Source organism: Labrus mixtus, chromosome 10 (genome assembly GCF_963584025.1).
Source record: "Labrus mixtus chromosome 10, fLabMix1.1, whole genome shotgun sequence".
Taxonomy (NCBI): Eukaryota; Metazoa; Chordata; class Actinopteri; order Labriformes; family Labridae; genus Labrus; species Labrus mixtus.
The window spans coordinates 25,520,985-25,538,523 of NC_083621.1; the positions used below are offsets into that span (position 1 = coordinate 25,520,985).

The following is a 17,539-nucleotide window of genomic DNA, read 5'->3' on the forward strand; positions in this document are numbered from 1 at the left end:
ACAGATGAAATAGTTGGTCACATGACCCTCTACTCGGCTGCATGTTGAGGGTTTCCAGCCAATAGTCAAAGCTCCTTGTTAAGCAGTTTTCTAAATTCCCCAGATGATAAATGTGTGAAAGGATACATCTTAATTCAAATCAATTTTTCCCCCAAAAAGCAACAATTAAGAACAGTTACAACATTTTAGATTTTTGTCGAACTTTTACTGTAACTGAGTATTTCAAGACTGTTACTTCAATTGTTACCCTTACTTAGTAAAAGTGTAAAAGCGCAGCAGGATGCATGAGCTTAATTTGAAGTTAGGAGCACTAAAAAAAACGGTGAGTCAATAAACCCCCCCTCAAAGACACATACTTAGTTTTGCAGTAGGCCACCACACAAACAATGCCGACCACCAGTAACGCCACACAGATGCCAGTGATCGTCAGCACACGTTTTTGGTAGAGCTCCTCAGCCTCTGTGGAAGGAAACATCCACACACACACACACACACACACACACACACACACACACACACACACACACACACACACACACACACACACACAGGATCACATGCATGCACACGTTCATTTATTGCACACAGAAAATAACAAAACAGACAATAATACATGCACACACACACACACACACACACACACACACACACACACACACACACACACACACACGCACACACACACACACACCCATGAGCACTAATCCATTGATGGTTACTATAGAAACATACAGTATTTCTTACTAATAACCCCTGTAGCTGTCACTGAAGCAACACTTTCCCTACCATGCCTTAGCTTTAAATGGACTACAGTGAAACAGGAGTTGTTGTTCTTATAAATATGTTGATAAAAAGCAGAGCTGTTACCCTACATGCTGACAAAGACTTCTTATCCTAAGCACATGTATTCACAATGGTTATGGGGATGAGATGCTACGGGTGGTGATGGAGGGAAGCATTCCTGTATGAATATGGGCAACAACAAATAGGTCATCCAAATGAAACATTGAATAAAGCATTTTCTGTTCTAACTGTTAACACCACAATGGCCAGGGAGTAAAGTCATGAAGCTCACCATACCACTAACTGTCACAAATGTATATTTTAATTTTGACCTTAATTTGAAAGGATAAGACATTTCCCTCCCCATATATGAACAGGTTAAGTTGTTTTATCAGGTTTGACCGAGAGGAGCCTGGTCCTGTTTCAGGTGACAGTCTGGAGGTCTTCTGCTCTTTTTTATTGGAACTTATTTCAAGTGTTTTGTTTTTATTGTCAAACCATGCAGCCAAATCTCATTCCTGTGTCACCTCTGACCAAGACAATCATTACTGAAGGAGATGGTTTAGTTGCTTTTTTTTTGCATCTGTAAAAACACAATTTTGCTCCTACTCCTCAACTACACTTCTACATGTCTACAGCAAGGCGAGATGTTAAACCTGAAGAAGTATGACACAAAATGTAAAATAAGTGTATAAAGGTCATTTCAGTAACCTAAAACTTAATCCTAATTTGATTACCTGAGGTTCATCACAACTATCTCTACTTTTAAAGGGAAAATATATTCTCCCAAGCATACGCATATTACTCTTTGTATGTGTGTGTGTGTGTGTGTGTGTGTGTGTGTATGATTACTTGTGTGGTTATTGATGTTTGCTTTGCAGTGTGTATGACTTTATTGATTTGATTTCTGTATCTTATTCATGACTGTGGAAACATTTTGTTTGTTGTACTCAGTGTTTTTAACCTCAATGTAAAGCACATTGAGCTGACCTATTTATTTATAAATAAAATAGCAATTGCTATTTTCAATTAAATACAATTAGCAAAGATATTTTATTTGTATAAAATAATAATGATGACGTCTCAAGACAGATTATTACGTTAAATACATTCTGACATGGTTACGGTGATCATGTGTGAATAAACATTGCAAATCATCATTATGTAGAATAACGGATTAGTAGTGACCTGGTTTAGTTTGTAAAGGAGCTGAAACATAATTTAAATTCATATAATATCTGTATGTACTCAAAGTAACCAATCCAATCACAGCCTGATCCGGGTTTGACTGGTCAGTCATGAATTTCAGAAGTTGCTTAAATCTTTTTCCATTAAATGTCCACTATTATGACTAAAATGTTATTTATTAGTTGTTAAAATTAGAACAATATCATAAGTGACTAAAGCAATCAGTCAAAAAAGCATCATGGATTTGTAGACTCTGAATAATACGATGCTAAAATGTCATTTTCAGAAATGTAAAAGTAGGTCATGGTGAACGTGAACGATCTTCGTTCAGGTCTGGGCCTGTTGTGCTGTTACACTCTGTGTCAGAACAGCAAGCGCCACAACAACATGACAGAGGGAGCAACAAACACGGCACAACATGAGGAAAGGAGGGAGGGAACGAAAGGAGAAAAAGCAAAGTGATGAGCAAGAAGACTCATGAGGTCATACATTGATTAGGGTGGGTGGGGGGCTAGGGTTCAGGGGTGAGAGGGCAGTAGGGCCATGTTCAGGAGAGAGACCCTGACACCAAAGATTGACCTGACTCTGTCCCCTTATAAACTAAAACTAGATTGTTAGTCATGGACGATTAAATCCTCTAATGACTATTACATGGTTACCTATATAGTCTTTAGTTCCATTGTTTCTTCTCAGGTAAATAAATACAATGACATCTATCAACAGATGAAGGCTATCAGTCAGAGTATCTATAGCTGTTTTTTATGTAAAGTTGTTTAAAAAATTGGATGTAACACGTCAGAAATATATTTATTGATTTATTTCTGAAGTAATCTTGAGAGAAGATCAGTTGAATCAACAAATCGTCACCTCGTCTTTCCCCTCCCTTAAAAGCTTCAGACACGCTACATAAGGTAAGGGGACTGCAAAGGTGTTCTAAATAAAGGGTCTGTGTAGGGATTTTAAAAAGCCTACAGGAGCCCTGGCTTGGCTTTGTGAGTGTGTCACAGGGTTCTGATAAAGAAAGGCTAAGGGGAATGGGAAGACAAGATCCCTGGCAGAGTTGGACTCACAGCCATCTTGATTGGGGACAGGTGAGCATCTGAAGAATAAGGACTGATTACGTGTTCAGGTCTTTGACTGGCTTTTGGCAACAATTTGCAAAAAATGTTTGCTGCTTCCATGTTTTTGTCTGACAGGCTGTTTGAGGCGGTGTGCACAAAGCCCAGACGAAGAAGCAGATACTTGTTTTCATAAATGATGTAATACATTCTCCGAGATGAGATCTTTGATTTTGTGTTTGAATAAACACATCTTTGTTTGGTGTTTGCCCCATTGTATTGTGTTTTAATTAACCCCTGCACTTTCATTTATAAGTATGTCAATTTGTCTTTTCCTCTGTCTCCCGTGAAAAAGTATAAGATTGTGAAAAGGTTGCATGCAGAGAAGGGATGTAACATGTCTTAAAAAGCAGGATTGTGGGCAGGAGAAAAAGAGGGACAGATTGAGGGAGACCCAGTTGTTGGTTTTTCGAAAGAAGATGGTACATTAATGTGTGACTGTGAGAGGATCTTGGCAAACCGTTTAAGCACAGCAAAATGAATATTAATGATCCATACCCATAAATTCAATTCTGAGAAGCTCTGCCAGCGCAGATGGTAAAAGGAAAGAGACAGATAGGGTCAGGAGTAATGTCCACTTTGTAGCAGATATTTATTTTCATGTCCTGTATACACAGAACCAGGAAATGAGTTAATTAGTGCTTCAAGCCATGGCGATTGAAATGTGTATTGTCCAGTAAGAGACAGACAACTCAGACAGCCTCAGCTCTGTAACCCCCAGAAATGAAAGGACAAAAAAGGAAACGTGCAAAAATCAAGAGCAAAGGGATACAATGAAAAAAAAAAAAAAGGTAGAAAGAACGAGAAGCCAACAGGCAGGAAATTGCATGCAGAGACAGACGGACAAAGACAGCAAGACAAGAAGCCACATCACTTACTGCTATATTTACTAGACCTCATTTCTGGAGTAACAACACGGGACAGAAATATAAAACAAAATGAAGAAAAAGAAGACAAATGAAAAAGCATAAGAAAACAAAAGACACAAAGCAGTGGGTTACTCTCCAACATAAAAACACAATGAGGCTGCAGATGGTGTCGGGTGCTCTAACTCATTTGACTAAGGGGAGTTGTGTGCCTTTGTATTGATTATAGAATACCCCTTGTAAAGCACTCCCCCCCCTTCTGCTTCATATCACTGTTATAACCTTTCATATGATTCCAAAGACATCATCTGAGCATTCAGCATTTCTATTGCATTGCATGCATTTCTATGTAAATAGAGAGAAGTCAATCCTTTGTTGAATAAGCCTGTCGTCCCTATAGGGTTCCCTCAACTTACTGAAGGAGCATCACAATGCCAAATAAAAGCACAACATCACACGGACATATTGAAGCGTGTAGTTTTTGTACATTTTGCTTAGTTTAGCAGCGTGAAGCCTTTAAACTAAACAAAAAAAGTATTAGTATATATTCATGGTAATCATTCGACATTATGCAGTTTGGAAAGGTCAAGAAAAGACAAATAGCAAAGCAAGACCACATGGCATGGAACAAAAGTTTTCAACAATATAAAGCCCTGTTTCCACCAAGCGGTCCGGTTCGGTACAGTAACCCATGTATTGGTGTTTCCACCGTCAAAAGTAGGGAAGGGTACCAATTAAGGCATACGTACAGTCCTACTTTCTTGTTACCCTTCTGTTGGTGTGCCATGGGTATCAATCCGACACTAAAGGGTCCCTTGTTTACTGTGTCCCGTAATAGCGGGCTACACTGTGTTGGGCTGCTATGATGTCACACTATTACATAGCTGACGAGGCTATCTCCATCTGGATTACACTCCGCTTACCACATAAGGGTACGGTTGGCTGTGGAAACACAAGCAAGTTCAGGGTTTACCGTACCGAGCTGAACCAAACTGTACTGAACCAAACTGGACTGCTTGGTGGAAACGGGGCTTAAGGAGTTATATTTCATACCTCCTCTATTTCCCTATGATTGCTTGGCCAGTAAAGGCAGCCTGCTCCATCAACTCACAGGAAGCTTCTGTGCTCAGCAACATTTCTTTTTCACATGTGCTATTGAAAAACGTACTATTGGTGTTTTAGTGTCACTGCCCAAGCAATCATAACAGAGAGACAACAAATACCCCATTTGCATCCTTGTGCAAAACGTTGGGAAATCTGCATAATTTGGTCTTTGCCTAGTGTTGGATGAGGAGATAGATAGCACTGTCTTGCTGTACGGTGAACATAAAGCTAGAGCCAAGAGACTATTAGCTTAGCAAGCATCAGGACAGGACGTAGGGTGACACAATTTCATAAATAACAAAACACCTGTGGTTTCTAAGTGACCTCAGGCTAAAGAAATATGACACCTGGAACCTCCTTTTAGCACTTAACTTAGAATGAGTTGATAATTTAACAAAATAGATGAAGTTTTAATCAGAGAGGTTTTTAGTTGCTGGTAGGTTGATTTTGTTGTACACGATTTCACTGTGTCCAGTCCTGCAGCTAAGCCAAGCTAAGCGTTTCCTGACTGTTATGTACTTATTTCCTACAAATGGATTACACTATGTGGAGGAGAAGGAGCAAAACATGTGGCACCACTTTGACTATATTGGAAATCAACCCTTAACGGTTGAAGCAGCATTTGGCCCCATACAATTTTATCGAATGGTCCATGGATGCACCGAGTGAAACAACACTCACTGCTGAATTTCATTGACATGAATAAATTGTTTGTATTAGTAGAAATATCATAAAGGCAACATGTTGTCTGAAACGCGAGGCGCAAAGTGATTGGGGGCGTGTCTTACTATATTTTGGAGGCAGAATCTGGGCGTTATATTAAGCACAGTGTGCAGAGGGGTTGGATTAAGTCGCCTGATTATACAAAGGTGTGTATTGGGCTTAACATGAATCAAACCAATCAGAGCGTCAGCTGTCATTCCCTTTAAGAGCCAGGGGCGCAGGCAGGCTGGTGCGACAGCTATATGGTGAATTTCAGTCTTTATTCCTGGATAGACCAGACTCCGGCCAGCTCATGTAACTTCTCTCCTTTCATTGTGCCCCTGAACACACAGAACACACACAGGACACTGTATCAAATATGTTCATGGCGGTTTCAACATCAGAAACGATCAGTGCCTTCCAACATTAATAGAGAAGCAGTGAACATTTCTGCATTAGGGAACTAAAGTGTATCCTCATTAATTATTAAAATCTTATGCCACGCCGCCATGGATCGGACTGGATCTTATTTAAACTCATGTTCGCTGTGCTCAACAGAACTGGGTGTCTGTGTTCAGCTGAGTTTCTGGCCCTGAGCAGGATTAAGGTGTAGCAGGCATCCAAGAGGATGACATCAACAGATCAGCCTCATGGAAAAGGAATGTAGCCCAAAGATGACAAGAGACGAGGAAAACAAAAAGCTCGCCATTTCTCCTGTCCCGGTAAAATCTCAACTTGAATGTATCAGCAAATGCAAAAAAAATATTCATCTGAGCAGAGTGAGCGGCTGTGCTTCACTTGTGTCTATTGGGCAAAGGAAGTCCGTTATCAACTCATTGATGTATGCCCATCTTCCTGCCGCGCCCTCTACAAAGCAGGAACAGATAAAGACTTTAGACCAGGTTTCAGGTGGTCTGAGCTGAGATGACTTCTGTGTCCCCAAGATATGTGCCGCCTGTGCCCCTGACGACACCTCATTTTAAGACCAACACACATGGGCACTAACCAGGGAAAGATTCTTTTGTGGGCTCTGTGTGCCTTTATCGGAGAGACAGGACAGTGGATAGAGTTGGAAATTATTGGGCAGGAGAGAGTAGGGAATGACATGTGGGTAAAGGAGCCACAGGTTGGAAAGGAACCTGGGCTGGACGCTCTACACGGGGGCCGCACAAACAAACCACTCGACCACCGGCCCACCATCAGTAATTTACTTTTTACACACTGGTGAGAAAATGACAACTGAGTTTGGTGGAAAATAGTAAACGCACCTGTGCTGGACCGCAAGATGCTTGGCACCTAAAAAGGCATTCCTTTGTTCATCATAAGCTTTAAATGTCTGTCATGGTAAGGACTTCAAACTTTACTGTCAGAAATCATAGACGCATCAATGGACCATCAACTACGATATGTGCACAATAAAAGCTAATAACTTTAGCCTCTGCATCGTGGTTGTGCTCTGTCTCCTCTGTTTCTCTCAGATTGTCTGTACAGTTTACAGTACGGTAAGTGGAATTTAAAAATGTAAGAGTATATTCATAATCGAGGAAGATGGTGCTTAATATTAAGTTTTGAATTGTGGTGCCTTTTTTAGCAGCTAAATTATGTGACCAAATGAGCACCAAAGAGGAACCAGGGGAGACAGTGAGAAGAAGGGGGAGGGGGTGGGGGGGGGGGCACAGAGGCATGCAAACTCACACTCAAATACACCCATCAAACTTAATTTAGCATGAAACATATTAGCAGGTGTTAAACACACACGAAGAACACTCCCTCAATGCAATCCCTCCAAAAGTAGCATGCGTCATCTCAGTGAGGAGGAGACAGACGAGAACAAATGGACATACTGTAGAAACCGGCCATTACGGAGTTTTGACAGCGGTCCCCCGAATAGTCATTGGGACACCTGATGGAGGGAAAACGAGACACAAGAGGGGGAAAGGGAGGTTGGGTTAAAGATACAGTGGGAAGAGAGGAGGGGAGGAACACAAAAGACAGATAGGAAACAGGGGAGAGGAGAGGAAAGGAGGAAGAGAGGGAGACATAAGAGAGCAAAGAGATGAGGGATTAGAAACAGCACAATTAACCAACTACAGAAAGAGAGAGATGACCTGCATACTGTGAAATCACTTCTACAGTTCAGTCAGACAACTCACATTTCTATCTGTTTAAAATATTTGTTGCAGCAGCGGAACAGAGTTTGTGTTTATGTGTCTATGCTCCGACCTAATCACTCCTCACAGTTTCATTTTACATGCAGAAACTTTCAGAGTGAAGGGGTGATATCTTAAATCTCCCAGTCGGCGCCAACTGGTGGATTTCTGGTGTTAGTGGTGGGGGCCGAGCGAGAGTTCAGTACTGGTGCAGGTCAGAGCTGGCCATGAGAGAGCAAAGGGAGAGACCTGAAATCTTCCATCTTAAATAGAAAGCTAATTGACAGGAGGTGTTGTCAGTTGACTGCCTGAACGGGCTCGCAGGAGTCGCCTCATTTAAGAGCGTCATATGATGGTGGTGCAGGAATTAGGGGGGTTAACAGATATATTCTCCAGCCTTCAACCCATCTCACACACAAACACAGATGGACACAGACACACATTAACAAACACACACACACACTGTATGTGTATGTATTGATTGTGGCATGTAACCCAATGCATACTTTTTAACCCCTGACCACAATGATGAGATAATCATAACAAAGTAGAAGTAATAATACAGTCACAGGGGTGCACATTAGAATAGCCTGTAAGTTTACAGACACAGACCTTTTAGAGACTGGGGAAAAGCACAATATCAATATGCACATAATATCAGCTCATTGAAATGATAAGCTACCAGACATCAATCACCGGGAGTAAAGAGAAACAGAGAAACTTTATAAAATCGAATTAATTTTTACTCCACTTTTAGCTCAGCTCAAACAAATCCTGAACAAATATCTGGCTTGTTGCTGCTTACTGTGTCGTTGTGCTGTTTGGATATAAGCAGGTAGCAACATAAGGATGATGAGAGCGGTGAAACTGAACCTAAACATCAAAGTTTGAGGTCAAGAATTATGAAAGGATTGACCCTTTGTTATAATAACCTTGGGAAGAGCTGAATTCTCTCTGTAATGCTATGTTTATGCTGTGTTGTGTGTTCGGTGTGAACACCGGGAAGAAGCCATAAATGAACACAGCTAGCTGAGCTTAAAACAATGAATGAACATCTGGCAGATGCAAAATGAGAGATGTAGAAGATATTATAAAGAGAGAGAGAGTTAGAGAGAGAGAGAGAGTTAGAGAAGAGAGAGATAAAGCCTCCACAATGTGAGAAAAATAAAATTGTTTCCAGATTTTGGATGTTCACAGCACCTTCAGTTTACATGCAGCTGCAGAATGTTGTGTTTTATTTCTGAGCTGTCAACTGAAAGTGGCTGGAAAAAGTTTTATATAAGGGCATCCTCCATCAAATTCACAACATTAAAGCTAACAAACCAACTCTCCTCATTGCTTCACAACACTAATAATAGCTGTTGCTATTACTTGAGTTGATACTTCCATTGTTTTTGTTAATCCTCAACGGCTCTTTTGTCAGTTGTCCTTGAAGATAAACTTTCTTAAGAGAGTGCTTCAGGTTGATAAATGTCTTAAACTCAGAGCTGTGGCGGGTGTCACTGTCATTGCTTTTACCCAATAAGACAGATCTTATTTCATCTTTTCATTGACGTCATTGAAAGCAGCTCAGCCTAATTGGCAGTCTTATTAACTATAGGCATGTTTTAGAAAATCATGTGCAGCTGCAGCGCAAAAAATACTATTGACAAATCACAACAACTGACAAACAGTTTTAGGTGTAGGTATTGCCCCATTACAGTAACTAAATGATATCAGAAGCTTTCTCTCTCATGACACTACTGTATCTGTTAAACTCAAGTCATGTATAACTTGCAGGACCTTAGTCTTACCCTTACAAACGCTGTCCATATAACTACCTGGGTATCCTCTGTCTTACCACTAAAGAGACAGCTTGCATTTTGAATCAATTACAGGAAAAATCCTCCAAGAGCCAACTCAGCAATTTCCCATAGAGTTAAAAATAGAGCAACTAGGGAGAGGTTGGAAACACTTGGAGCAGAAGAAACCCTATGCCGGCAGAGATTTCACTGTATACCATTACTTCTTTCGCCCCCTTCTTCTCTTTTCTCATCTTCTTGACAACCTTTTTTTTATCTGCCAATTTTTGCTTCCCTTTCTTTACAGTCTGTTCTGTTATTTCAGCCACAAGACCAAACAGAAGAGAGAAAAACAGCCGTCTTTGTTTCCCAACCATTCGGATGGGAAACAACGAGAGCTTGTAATTCAATTTGTTCTGAGTTATACAAGGCTCTTAAAACTTCAGAGACAAGGCATAGACTTTCATGAACAATATGATCAGGCATCGATGCTAACCTTAACACATGGCATTGGAAATGTAGCTGGGAAAACATGGCCTAACGTTTAAAAGACTGGATGGTATCAACAAGGTTTAAATTAATTTTAAAAATGTAACAATCTGCAGCTCTGCTCATATAGGCTGAAAGGAATACGCATCAAGATTTTATCTGCCAGTAGCTAGCCAGGGGGTGTTAAGGTATGATGTAATCCGCACATTATTATTCATATTCCGTTTTAGCCAAGGTGCATTTTCTGTACTGTCCCCAACTTTGACCAAACAGTCATTTTGTAGGACAGTTTTAGTCAGTCCACAACTTCTTTTAAAACTCAATATGTACGCGCCTTGACCTATAACTTTTTGGCTCATGAATTTTAAACATATTTTTTCTTTGTTTACTAAAAAGTTAGAGATAAACAGTTAGGGCAACTTATTTATATACTGAGTTTTAACTGTGTTCATTATTCTTAATGGACTTGTGCTTGTATAGCGCTTTTCTAGCATTCTGACTAGCCAAAGTGCTTTTCACACCACGGGTCACACATGGTTAACATTCATATCACATTCACACACTGATGGCAGAGGCTGCTAAAGTGTCCATCAGTAGTGCACAATCACACACTGCTGACGCTGAAGCAGGAGCAGGAGCACTTTGGGGTTCAGTGTCTTGACTAAAGACGATTTCACATGTGACTGCTGGAGCTGCGTCAGACCACGTGTGACAAACGAAAGAAAGCAACACAGTTTTTCTTATTGAATATTAATTAAGTTACTTGTAAGTAATTATTTTTACTATTTATTTTACAACAGCTCCTACCTGTACCTGTATAAAGTTAGGTGAAACATTTTCCCACAGCGCTAAGCTTAAAGTATTATGCCCTTTTTGGGGTTCATATATTTAATCTATCTATCTACTTTTGTACGTTCACAATAGCTACAAAAATGAAAACAGACATTATTGGGATGACTTAGATTGGGTTGATTCTCAATGCTTATTTGGATGTCAAGTAAGCATTTTAGATCACAGTCCTTCCCTGTCAATTAACATGCAATGTGAAGCTACGGGCTAACTAAAGCATGCTAACATTAGCCTGCTAACACAACAATGCAGGACACAGGGAATTGCAGCTCGAGGCAAGGAACATTTTGTCTGCCACTTGCGCTTTAATTATGGTGCGTTCCAATTTATAACTCCTTAGTGTGAACGTGAGGAGAAGGGGGTTGGTGGTATGTCGCTGGAGGAGAGCTGGGGTGATCAAACTAGATCAAAAAGTCACACATTCTTCCACTAATGAAAAAAAGTTTTCCTATTGTGATAATAGTAAAAGATGTAAACATCAAGCCTTTGAGACAGAGAGTGGCTCTATGGGCTGCAGGTGCACGTATGTGAGGAGGCTACAACCAGGGAACAGAAGATAAAGTGATGCACAGTGTCTTTAGAACAAACAGAGAGAGAGAGAGGGGAGGGGTAAGAGACAGTGGGAGCTACTACACATGATGACTGAGGGGAAGAGGGCGAATGAGCGACCGACTTACTTGCAGGACAGCTGGTTAATACCATGTATGAAGTAACAGTCTCCTCCGTTCACACAGTAAGCCTTCTCTGAGTCGTTGCAGCGCCTTGCATGACTCACACCTGGCGACGGGCTGGTTGTGGTCACTACAAGGGGGACAGTTGGACAAGACAGTAGTACAGCATATTTTGTAAGCTCTTCGTTCAAATAACATTTTATGGCAGTTATAAAACATATTTTCAAAGTACACTGTCACAAACTTTTTAGAAAACTTAAATACATTTCAAGAAGCTAAAGGTGTGACAAATGTAATGTTAATGTTGTTGAGCACTGCGCAGAGCAAAAACATGGAGCCTTTCAAGGGACAGAGCTGCTGTAGGGACTAAATCAAAGCTTACTTTATGCAGACGTTCTGATGTTACAGTGCTGTATATCACTGAACATCCTGTCTGTGCTGCCTGGTCACCTGACAGGTAATCTATCAATTTACATGGCAGGAATGTCATGTAAATCAATACCTCTCAGCAGATTCTGACAAGAAGATGGACTATTTTGAATGTGATTACGACACATTATCATGATCACATAGAGACAGTTCTGGTTTGTTTTTTAAAAGTATGAGAGAAGAAGAAGAAGAAGAAGAGATGTGATCTAGTTAGATTGTGAAGACATATAAAACCACGTTTTGTTCATTTTGCAAACAATGTGGATGATTCATTTGCCTGAATAAGTTTTGAAATGGTAAACGTTAAGTCAAATGTTTTTTATTTACATCTTCCACTGACAATTGAAAATTTACCAAAGGGTTGAAGAAACTTGTGATTCACACTAAAGACGTTATTCTATTATAATCTATTCTATCATAATCCTTTGCCCCAGTAAAAGGTAAAGGTGAATTAAAAGGTTTTTTTTTACAAACGATTATCTAAAGAGAGCTAACAGGAGAATAACTGTTTCGGTTTTTGTTCAAGTACATGTTGATCCAGTTTACTAGCAGATACATCAGTTGATACCTGCAGAAGTTTAAGGTTTTCTAGGGACAGAGGGAAGAAACTCTCCATGAAAAATACAATTAGAGATGAAGGCCAGAAGAACGAAGCATATTTAAAGGACATTAGTATTGGTATGCTACATCATGATAGACTGTGACAAACAGAGAGACAAAGACTGTGTCGTTGCTTACAGATCTGTACACTGATTATACTAGTGGTGTTTTCTTGTCCTAATGAGTTTTCAGCCACGCAGGTGTAGTTGCCAGAGTCTTCTTGACGGACGCGACCGATCTGCACCTTTGAGTTTTTTCTTAAGGAAAGGAGAAAGAGAGGCAGAGACAAGAGAGGAACAGAGGGGGTCAATAAGACAATGTCAGCTGACAATCTTTAAAAAAAATATATAGCAGACCTGTCTGTGACTGACTCTGGTGATTTCCTGGCAAGACAAAAAAACTAGTTCATCCAGAAAAGAGCACTACCCTCACTGTGTCATCTAACAGTGAATGGGAAGGTGTTTACAGAACAATTGTTTGATCTAACGTTTTAAGTGCAACAACAACTAATGTTCTACTTCTAGACAGATTTTGGATTCAGGATGAAGTTTCCCATCGTCAATCATTTTAAATTTAATGATTACGGTGGCTAGAAGGTGCAAAGGCTTGGCAACGGCTCAAACGACGTACCTTTAAGAAAACGTAGGCTGCTTCTAAAACTTCTAAAACAAATGCAACGGCTGAAACGTGCTGCAAATGAAACAAACGTGCTGAAAAAAGCAACTAAATTCACATCAAATTAGCTGCAAATACATAAAGGAAACATTTCAAAAACAAAAACTGCAAGTAGACCAAGCTGCAACAGTACAAGTACTCCAGGGCTGTAGGAGGCGCTGTGTCGAACAGTTTATTTATGTGAGAGACTGAGCGAGTTCAGTCAAGGAAGGTTATGTTTAGATTGGGGAAGTTGCATCGTTGAACCACAGAATAATGTCAATATTACAGCAACAAGGAGATTTAAAGTGCTTTGAGAGATGATGTCTGGTTGACAAATAGCTGATAAGAAAGCTGCCTGCGCGCTGCTGGTACTGCTGCCTGGGATGGGCACAGGACTTCTGACCATCAGGAGATTGAACTTGTCAGGCCCGGGGCACGAGGTTCTCGGTGGGGAAGGTGTAATTGTTTGGTGACAGGGAGGAAAGTTAAACTGTAGCCCTGATATTTAAAGCAAGTTCAACCTGGACTCTGACAGCGGGGACGGCAAAAGCATGATGGGTAAGGTTGTGTCTGTGGGGGGCAAAGGGATGTGTTGGAGCTGGAGCTCATTAGGCCCAGACATCCCGGGGCTGCAGCGACGGATCGCCCGCTCAGGCTGTCTTGTACCCGACTTTTAATTGTGCAGCTTTTCTGAATATGCTGTGGGTTTTTCTAAATGTCGTTTCAGCCGTTGCCAAGCCTTTGCACCTACCGGCCACCGTACATCAGTCACTGAAGTATGTGTAACAATTGTTTGAGTTATGAAGTTATCTGTCTGGATTTGGAGGAATTTCAAACATTTTTTTACATAAAGGTTCAGTAAAATGAAGAAAAACTTGGACAGAGCTATAACCATGACAGCAGTTATTGTTTGCACACAGAGACAAGATTCATGCTATAAATGTTTATCATTTGTCGTTGTTGTTTTGTGCCTTGACTGTATGTTTGTGTGTTTTGATTATTGGTGGATATTTGTTTTGATTAATCATATGCACGGATTCTAAACGTAAACATGTATACAATCATTTTTTACAATTGTAATTCATACTGGGACTGTTTCACTCTAAACATGCACAAAACATTGCACATTGCTGATACAACTTTCAGTGTTTCTCTGCTCTTGTCCCACACCTGGACTAAACTAACAAATCCATACTCACTTATTGGTCTTAATTTTAAGATCTCTGCCTTTTTGAAGCTCGTGTCCGTCTTTGTACCAGCGAAAAGAAGGGCTGGGGTTCCCAGATGACTCGCACTTCAAGTACAGCTTGTCCCCTTCCATCAGAGACTGGCCTCGCATCAGCCGGAGCTTAGGGGCAGAGGCTAGACGGAGAAGAAGAACAAGACAGAGGGAAGAGAAAAAGAAAATCAAAGATTTCACTATAGAAATGATGTTTCTAATTAAAGTACATCTTCATGTATACCTGTGAGACTTTGCATGTTCGTTTATTTGTGTGGCCGACAAATAATCTGTACGGGCAGTAAGGGTTCAAATGTTGGTTCAAACAAGAGAGACCCTCAGAATCACACACACACACACACACACACACACACACACACACACACACACACACACATATGTGCGTAAAGAGTATAAGTCATTTGTTTATTAATAAAATAGGTAAATGTTAACTTTAACTGAACTTTAACTTTAACTGATATCGAAGTTAACGTCTTTGGTAAATGGAGTTTCGTTTTTCATTAACTGTGCCCACCTCTGCCAATAGGTGACGTCACTGAGTCTATGACACTCTTCCAGGTCCTGCTCCTGATGTTTCCCAACATGTGTCCGCCCCGCCCTCATTACACTCACCTGCGTCTCATTATCCTCTGATTGACTGTGTGCTTATTTCTAATGTGTCCTCCCTCATGTTAATGGTGTATTTCTCTGTGTTACCTCTTTTTTGGTTTGCTCGTGCTTTTTGGATTAACCATGTATCCAAACCAGACTGTGATTAAACCTTCTCTTTGTACTCTGCCGCTTGAAGTCTGCATCTGAATCTTTTCTGAGTGTGTGTCTTTGTGTCTGTCTCTGCCATAAATACTCCAAAGAGCACCAAACATGTATTGCTGCGCCTCTAAAAATACTCCAAAAACAATTCACTTTCAACTCCAGTTCTGTCACCTTAGCAGGTTCCAGTTGTGTCTGGAACATCATTCAGCCATTAAAAAGAAGAGAGAATGTATATGTGATTAAACAGGTGTTTATCGATGGGTTAATGCTTTGGTGGTTTGTGGTCATCAACTGTTAACGTGTTAATCTTGATGCAATCAAAGTAATGCAGTAATTATTTTTGATTGCATTAATCCCATACCATTTTGTCCCTTTTGGTGCACCGTAGTTAATCCATTCCATTATGAAAATAAACGACACTGTGGCGCCTTGCATTGGCTCAAAACAACTCACAGACAGTTCAGTGGTCGAGTCAAACATTATATCCACCTTGTGACATCAAACATTTCACTCTTTTACGCTAATTTCATAAAGTCATCGATCTGCAGCAAGGTCCTTTTTCTGTGCTTAAGTTAATGTTGTAACTTTTTTCGTTCTGAGGGAAGTTCACATCTTCTTCAAACAGGAAGTACAACAATGTGAGCTTAAGATCGTACAAAATGTAAAATAAAAGCATTGAAAAAAACGTTTTGAAATGCAAAATAATGGAACGTTTTTATATAAGTAGTGAAGACGTATAAAAGACAAAAAACATTTAATGCCCTGTGCATGAGTGTGTAAAAGTTAGTGTTTACATGTAAATGTAATGGTCTTTTGCTTGGCTTCTTTATGTATTGGCAGCTTGTGTTTATGAATGTAAAACAAAACACTATAAATAAAATGTAAAAAAAAATTATAAGGTTAGCAATGTTTTAATTAATCATTTACAGCCCTGGTTGAAGGTCTTTTCATGGGGTTTCTTCTTAGTATGATAACATAATTCAATGCCAGCCTTAATCCTTGAATCACACTTGGGTGAGTTGCTGAGTTAAAGAAAGACATTTTTGTGCAGAAAAAAAGGGAAGAACCTCCATGAAGCACCATCAAATCAGCGTGCAGTTAGGACTTTTGGACTCACAGCAGAACAAGCAGCACATCTTAATATCCAGTTCCCACACTTTAGAGGGATTTAGTCAAAAACACACAATATTTATATATATACACACTATAGAGTCATCTCAACATCACCAGATGCTGACTCTCTCTCTCTCTCAAGGGCTCCTGGCTTGTGATGGTTTAGGCTAAAGAATAGCAGTGTCACTACCATCACATATATTTGTTAGAATAACTTTCCTGCTATTTTAGCGATATATTTAAAATAGCTGAATATATTTCTTTGGGGGGCTTGAGGTGCCACAGACCCAGTTTGAGTAGATTCACTGTTCATACTTGAGTTAACAAAGCTAGACTTGGTCTTATCTTAAAAATGAAAAACAAACACACACACACACACACACACACACACACACACACACACACACACACACACACACACACACACACACACACACACACAAACAAAACAAGAGTGTACTTATCAAACCAACTGCAGATGAGACACAGGACGCACACAGCTGTTTACCCTCTGTACTGGCAGCCCAGAACCAAACAGCAGAAAAGTGAGGGACTTAATTTAGCTCTATTGTAGGAGTTTTCTCAGGAGTTGCTGTTGACGAGGTGAATGTTTGTAAGGTCAGCATGTCACAATACATGCACAACACAGAGGGCAAGGTCACAACACATTTCCACTCTGCTTCTTCTCTCCGCTTCCCCACTTCAACATCAGAGCATTTGTTAATACAAATTTAAATTGAGCTTTTTGTTGGGACAAAGGGCCGAGAGCAGGCAAGCTTTTGATTGCCACGTCTCCTAACTATTACACCTGTTTTACCTAAGAGAGATTCCTGCTCTAAAAATTTCCAGAGAACACAGACCAACACAACAAGCCATGCAAAACTAGATGCATGTTCATCAAATAGAAGCACACACACACACACACACACACACACACACACACACACACACACACACACACACACACACACACACACATACACACACACATCTAAAGCAATTCAATTTAATCCTCAAACAAATCTAACAGTTCAACAGATGATCAT

General features: G+C 40.2%; 1 protein-coding gene across 2 annotated transcripts in view; it reads right to left on the minus strand.

Moving 5' to 3' along the window:
* The window catches only part of LOC132982373 (pro-neuregulin-2, membrane-bound isoform-like), a 49,102-nt gene that overhangs the window by 8,603 nt on the left and 22,960 nt on the right, over nucleotides 1–17,539 (minus strand). The window contains exons 2-7 of one of the 2 annotated variants that reach the window (XM_061048834.1): nucleotides 14,587–14,749; nucleotides 12,869–12,987; nucleotides 11,708–11,831; nucleotides 7,606–7,664; nucleotides 3,588–3,611; nucleotides 357–459 (exon numbers count right to left, since the gene is read on the minus strand). In XM_061048834.1, the coding sequence (XP_060904817.1) occupies nucleotides 357–459; nucleotides 3,588–3,611; nucleotides 7,606–7,664; nucleotides 11,708–11,831; nucleotides 12,869–12,987; nucleotides 14,587–14,749 (592 nt within the window). The remainder of the gene's footprint in view (nucleotides 1–356; nucleotides 460–3,587; nucleotides 3,612–7,605; nucleotides 7,665–11,707; nucleotides 11,832–12,868; nucleotides 12,988–14,586; nucleotides 14,750–17,539) is intronic. The other variant, XM_061048835.1, reaches the window with a different exon arrangement.